At 47.6% G+C, this 6,883-nt stretch overlaps 1 protein-coding gene across 1 annotated transcript; it reads left to right on the forward strand.

Annotated features, from left to right (window-relative positions):
* The first annotated feature begins 5,367 nt into the window (after positions 1-5,367).
* Positions 5,368-6,180, forward strand: LOC119877826 (basic proline-rich protein-like). The gene is made up of 2 exons (XM_038582493.1): positions 5,368-5,415; positions 5,473-6,180. Exons 1-2 carry the CDS (start codon positions 5,368-5,370, stop codon positions 6,178-6,180), a joined length of 756 nt encoding a protein of 251 aa, XP_038438421.1.
* Positions 6,181-6,883: the final 703 nt, after the last annotated feature.

A 6,883-nucleotide genomic window follows, 5' to 3' on the forward strand; every position in this document is an offset into this window, starting at 1 on the left:
TGGGTGGCTCAGTAGTTAAACATCTGCCTTCTGCTCAGGTCCTTATCCCAAGTCCTGGGATGGAGTCCCACATTGGGCTCCCTGCAGGGAGCTTGCTTCTCCCTTTATGTCTCTCTGCCTCTCTCCGTTGTCTCTCACGAATAAATAAATCGAAAGAAAAGAAAAGAAAAGAAAAGAGAAAAAGAAAGAAAATGTGCCAACTGTTAATTGGTGAATCAGTAAAGGATACAGAGATATATATTGTACTACTATTATCTCAATTTTCCCTATAGGCCTGAATTTTTCAAAATGTGGGCTAAACCACCCAGCCGCCTGGGTGGCTCAGTCAGTTAAGCATCTAACTCTTGGTTTTGGATCAGGTCATGATCTCAGGGTTGTGGGATGGAGCTCTGTGGCAGGCTCCACATTCAGGGAGGAGTCTGCTTGAGATTCTCTTCCTATCCCTTTGTTCCTCTCCTCCCTCCCCCTCTAAAATAAATCTTTTTTTAAAATGTGGAAAACTAATCAGAGTATCATCCACATTAATAGATTTAAGTAACTTAATAGTCAAAGAGACAAATACAAAAAAACGACCAAAAAAAAAAAAAAAAAAAAACAATAGACAAGCATCGGAAAAAAGAAATAAAGTATAACTAAGCCAAGAATGGTCATGCAACAAAGACCAGTAACAAAGCACCTCCAATAAAAGTGAAAACCCGATCCTTCTGATTAAATGAAGTTCTTACAAATGATAGATCTTTGATGCAAAAACAATAGACAAAAAGAAAAACTCAGTATGTGGTTTTAGGAGAAGGTCAACTATCTGAGATGTTAAATGTCTTGTTCCAGGCTGAAAACTGATAATCCAAAACTGAAGTTCAGTAAGTTACTGGATTATAAAAATTGTGTTTTCAAAAAAAAAAAAAAAGTTCTCATCTCCAGAAATTTAAGAAATTAATCTTAACCTCTGAATCACCGTTGTATGCCCAAAGCTAGTATAATATTGTATGTCAACTATACATCAATACATCAATTAAATAAATCTTAAAATAAATGACAACTATTTTACAAGTGTTTCTTATTTTCAAGTAATCTCTACACCCAATGTGAGGCTTGAATTTACAACCCTGAAATCAAGAATCACACACTCTACAGAATGAGCCAGCCAGGCACCCTGACAACCATTTTAAAAGTAAAAAATACCTCTGTAACCAACAGAGTCCTATATTAAGTTAAAGCATAGGTATTAGCTGAAATCTGGATTTTTCTAATGAATTTGGTTTGAGTGCATCTAGATGTTTGAAACTGATATATTGAGATATAGAGGGATCCCTGGGTGGCGCAGCGGTTTGGCGCCTGCCTTTGGCCCAGGGCGCGATCCTGGAGACCCGGGAATGAATCCCATGTCGGGCTCCCGGTGCATGGAGCCTGCTTCTCTCTCTGCCTGTGTCTCTGCCTCATTCTCTCTCTCTCTCTGTGACTATCACAAATAAATAAAAATTAAAAAAAAAAAAAAAAAGAGATATAGAGTGGTCACTTCTTTTTTTTTTTGGTCACTTATTTCTTACTATTTTAAGGCTTTTTCTGTACTAACAATTGTGTACACTTACAGCGCATTTAACATCCACATGGCATAAAGCAAACTAAGTAAACACAGACTGTAAAAGACATCATATAAACTGGCGTTAGAAAAGCCTCCTAAGGAGGGTGCATGGGTGGCTCAGGTCATGATCTCAGGGTCCTGGGACAGAACCCTGCATTGGGCTCTCTGCTCAGCAGGGAGTCAGCTTCTACCTCTCGGTGCTCAGGCTTGCACTCTCTCAAATAAATAAAATCGTTAAAAAAAAAAAAAAGTCTCCTATCAAAACCACTTAACGACAAAAATTTAATCCCCAAGCTTTAAAGACTAGAGCTAAGAAGCAAGACATCATCTTAGAAGCACAGTCTCCTGCCCTATCTGGTGTCCAAGTTTATCACTATCCCTGCACCAGAACCGTACAAACCCAATCACTAAAACCAGAACTAGAAGACTCCACCCTGAACCAATTTTAATCATCCTTTTCTAGGAAAAAGCAGCTTAGAAGTTTAATATTCATCTGAACCAGCCATTCCTCAAAGTTTCCAGTTTTAATTTTTAGACTAAAGTGATGCTTTTAAATAAATGATCTAAGGATTTAAATAAATGATGAGATTTAGTGGATTGCAAGTCTGCAAAAACAAAGATATAAATAGAATGTAATTATGATTTTGTATAATTAAACTCTAAATACTAGTTTACTGAAAGAACTAGTATGTTATTTCTATTTCAATAGCCAGACACAAAATTAAGATTATAACATAAAAGAAATCAAATCAGAGGAAAAAACTGACCAGGAAATTCCCATTTTAACCTCATAATTTAACCCCACATCTAAGAACATGATTAATTCTATACCTATAAAAGTTATCCCTCAAGTTTTATATAACAAATTTGAATCATTCTTCCAAAATGACCTCACACGCAGTAAAGCTCTGTATTCAAAAGAACCCCTTAATAAATTTTCTTCCGACTGAAATCACTCTAATTTACATGCTCTAAAAGTGTGGGAGAAACTTTCCATAGTTATAACTGTCTATAAAGAGGTAGTTCTGTTAAGACAGCATCTAAAAGCCAACTTTTCTGACTTATTTCACTATGTCACTACCACCACTGCTGATAATCTGTTAACAAGAGACAAACCGAATATCACCTTCCTTGATTTTTATGCACATTAGCACCTTGTATACATTTGCTCAATCATAACTGGAAAACCTATTCAGTTTCTCACATTAATAATGAAAATAAAGGTTCACATATGTTTAAGTTCTTCTTCCTGCTTTTGAGGTTCTGTTCTGGAGAACATCACTACCTAATAACTGCTGCCCTCTACTTTCTACAAAATGGGACAGAAACTAGCTCCCGCCTCTACTAACAGTCTTTCTTTGTGAACTTCTTTCTTCCTGACTCAGCTCAGGGAACGTCTTTATGAAACCTTCTCTGGCGATTTCCCTACCCTATATTTGACATGGAATTTACAAAAAATAATTAAGAATAAAGATATTTTATTTTTTTAAGATATTTTATTTCTTAACAGTATTGAGGCATGCTTAATGTATATGAAGTTCACTTTTCATATCATTTAGAAATTACATTAAAAAATATAATTAGAGGGGCAGCCCGGGTGGCTCAGTGGTTTAGTGCTGCCTTCAGCCCAGGGTGTGATCCTGGAGACCCGGGATCAAATCCCACGTCGGGCTCCCTGCGTGGGGCCTGCTTCTCCCTCTGCCTGTGTCTCTGCCTCTTTCTCTCTGTGTCTCATGAATAAAATCTTAAATAAATATATATATAAAGCATGAAAACCTTGGACCTGGAATCTTCCCCCATCCCTGTCAGTATTCTGGTTTATCCTGGAATCACCGGGCAAGGCATGGATAGTAGGGAAATTTTAAAACGTAGAAAAATTTTAGGGGGGATCCCTGGGTGGCGCAGCGGTTTAGTGCCTGCCTTTGGCCCAGGGTGCGATCCTGGAGACCCGGGATTGAATCCCACATCAGGCTCCCAGTGCATGGAGCCTGCTTCTCCCTCTCTCTCTCTCTCTCTGTGTGTGCGACTATCATAAATAAAAATTAAAAAAAAAATTTTAGGGGCGCCTGTGTGGCACAGTTGGTTGGGCCTCCAACACTTGGTTTAGGCTAAGGTCAGGATCTCAAGGTCACGGGATCCTGACAGGCATCCAGCAGCAGAGCTCTGAGCTCCACGCAGAGTTGGCTTCAGATTCCTCCCTTCGCTTCTGCCCTTTCCCCCACTCCCGTGGGCTCTCTCAAATAAGAATCTTTAAAAAAAAAAAAAGAAAAAAAAGTAGAACTTTTAAAGGCTACCTGGTAGGGCTCCAAGATCTTAAGCAACTGATTACGGATATGCTTTTTGCAAACTGTTTCCCTATTCATTTGCAGGTGAAAATGAAAAGGTTACATGAATTTGCAAAACTCCTGCAGGGCCCTCCGGACACATAATCGTGCACACCCAGGACTTATAAAGAGATGGTCAAGATCCCTCTTAGCTTTAAGGGTCTAAAATGAAAAGGCGGTGGGGTGGCTCAGTCGCTTAAGCGTCTGGCTCTTGGTTTCGGCTCAGGTCGTGATCTCCTGAGTGGAGACAACTGAGCCAAGGACAGGCTCAGGGCTCAGCAGGGAGTCAGCTTGAAAAGTCTCTCCCTCTGCCCCTCCCCCCCATAAATAAATCTTTAAAAAAATTTTTAAAAATGAAGAGGCCACGGAGGAAAACAAGGAGAATCTTCGTTCCTATTTGGCTTTCTGTAAGAAGACTGCCCGACTCCAAGAAGTCCCTGCACGGTGCTCATGTGAGAAGAGTGCACAAAGGCACACACAGGGAAGAGTCCCAGAAGGTCTCAGAGGATCATTTTTGACCAGGTTTCATTGCTGTCTGATTCAAGTTTCACTGGGAAACCTTGCTCCATGACTACAGAGAGAGAGAAGTACACTATCGGAGGCAAATAACCGCCACAACTTAGGGCAGAGGGAGGCGTCCCTACCCAACAATCTTCAGCACAGCACTTCAACAAAAGACATTCCAGCAGAGCAAAGTGAAAAGGGTGGCCGTGCTGTATGTAAATTTTTGGAAGAAATTTCTTATTGGTATCAAAACTTTTAAATTCTACATCTTCTTGTGAAGTATATTGAGTTCATTACAACCCAAAACTAAGAAGAAAAAAAAAAAAAAACCAGCATGGCTAACAAGTACTGTAGAGAGCCTAAACCTGACTTTTTTTTTTTTTGCAATACAAAACTAACTTCTGGAAATCACCTTAAATATCAGTCAATAAGGTCAACCCCCCCCCCCCAAACACACACACACACACAGCTCAGTGGCAACTGAATCAGCATCTACACTTCCAACTCCTTTCTAAAGCCCAGAATAAAGGTGTCAGGTATCCAAACACGGGCAGAGGACAATTATTAACCACTTCAATTCTCTTACCCCACCCCCTCTGCAGGGAGGGAAGCAGAAGCAATGAAGTTCCCCGGTCTACCCAAGGTCGCTGGGAGTAGAGGGAAAACTGTTAATTGGGGGGGGGGGGGGGGAATAGGGCAGCCCTGGTGGCTCAGTGGTTTGCTGCTGCCTTCAGCCCAGGGCGTGATCCGGGGGACCTGGGATCGAGTCCTGCATCAGGCTCCCTACGTGGAGCCTGCTTCTCCCTCTGCCTGTGTCTCTTCCTCTATTTCTGTGTGTCTCGTGAATAAATAAATAAATACTTTTTAAAAATAAAAAATAAAGTCACAAAATAGGTTCTTCCCTACTCCCCTACGCCCTGCCATCTGCAAGAGCCATCCTGTAGGAGCAGGCGCACAATGGGGCCTGTACGGCAGCTGTCAACGCAGCACGGCCCCTTGGCCATAGTGCACATTTCCCCCAAGCAAAAGCCAGTTCCCACCCGGCTGTTACTCGGCCTCTAGACTACAGCTCCCACCAACCGAGGTCTCCCGGCTGCATCTCCCGCCCTACAGCGAGCTGTCGGAACGCGCTGCAAGCCGGCACCTGCGGCGTCCAGGCGGCGTCTGCCTGGAGGAAAACGGGGGAGCCCCCACGCGACCCTGGGGGGCCGCGATGCGCGGGGTTCACGCGCGCGGCTCGCAGCACCCGCCCCGGGTTCCCGGGACAGCAGGTCAGGGCCCGGGCAGGCTCCGCCGGCGCAGGGCTCGCGGGGCTGGCAGCTCAAGGTCACCCCGTGCACCCCGACAGCTCCCTGGGTTCACTTCCCGCACCGGCCACGTGCTCGGCTCCACGCGGCCCGGGCCGTCCCACGGGGCCCCCCCGCGCCCTGTGAGGATGAGCGGGTGGCGACGGGGTTCCGGGAGGCCTCCGGGGGCGGAAGCAGGGTGCGGGGCGCAGAGCGGCGGTGGGGGCCGCCGCCCCCGAGGAAGCAGGGGGCGCGCCGGGGTCGGCCCTCCGCACGCAGCAGCGCCCAGCCCCAGCCCAGCCCCAGCCCCAGCCCCAGCCCGCTGCACCTGCAGCCCGCGGCCCGCTCCAGCCCGCCGCCCCCGCTGCAGCCGCCGCCGGGCCGCAGCGCGGGAGGCCGCCCCGAGGCCCGGGCACGCGAGCGTGGCGCGTCACTCACTCGGGCCCCCGCTCCGGCCGCCGCCGCCGTCCCCGGACGAAGCTGACGCTCTCTGGGGGCCGGCCGCCCCCGACCGCCCTTTTATAGCGCGGCCCCGCCCCCTCCGACCCCCTGCCAGGCTTGCGTCACTTCCTGCCGCACGTAGCCCCAGAGGTGCCCAGGGAATGGGCTGCCGGGGGCGACGGCGCGCACGCAGCGGACCGGACTGCGCGGGGGGCGGGGCCTGCGCGGGGGGCGGGGCCTGCGCGGGGGCGGGGCCGAGCGGAAAAGGCGCCAAGGCTGCAGGTGCCGGGAGCTGCCGCCCGAGCCCGCAGCCCAACCTTGACCGACCTCCGGGCCCTGCAGCGCCGAGGCCGATGCCGTGGGCGCTCGGTCCTGAGTGTGGGAGGCCAGACGCGGACATAATGCCTTGAGTGTGCATCTTTGCTGGAGGAGTAGGGGAGCCCCTAACGCCGTGCTGTGAGCCATTGCTTTGCAGCCGCGGAAGTACCTTGGGATAAGCCCCAAGGAAGAAAGAGTGAGAAGCAAAATGCAAAATTGTGTTCAGGGTGTGCAGAAGCGGGCCTGGCGCGGGGCTCGGCGCGGTGCTGGACGCAAGAAGGAACGCAAGGGGAAGCAGAAGCTAGTGGGGGAATTAGGGGGACATTGCAGACGGGCCTTGATGCTCGTCCCCAGCATCCCCAGCATCGTTATCACGGAGGTGTGCAGTGCGGAACAGATGAAACAGGGTTCTTAAGCTCCTACCAACA

Source organism: Canis lupus, chromosome 33 (genome assembly GCF_011100685.1).
Source record: "Canis lupus familiaris isolate Mischka breed German Shepherd chromosome 33, alternate assembly UU_Cfam_GSD_1.0, whole genome shotgun sequence".
NCBI lineage: Eukaryota > Metazoa > Chordata > Mammalia > Carnivora > Canidae > Canis > Canis lupus.

Bases quoted from the DNA above. Each gene is read 5' to 3' on its own strand.
- LOC119877826 (XM_038582493.1), top strand. From the start codon at position 5,368: ATGGGGCCTGTACGGCAGCTGTCAACGCAGCACGGCCCCTTGGCCATA. The intron at 5,416-5,472 runs GTGCACATTTCC...CTCGGCCTCTAG, and splicing joins AGCACGGCCCCTTGGCCATA to ACTACAGCTCCCACCAACCG.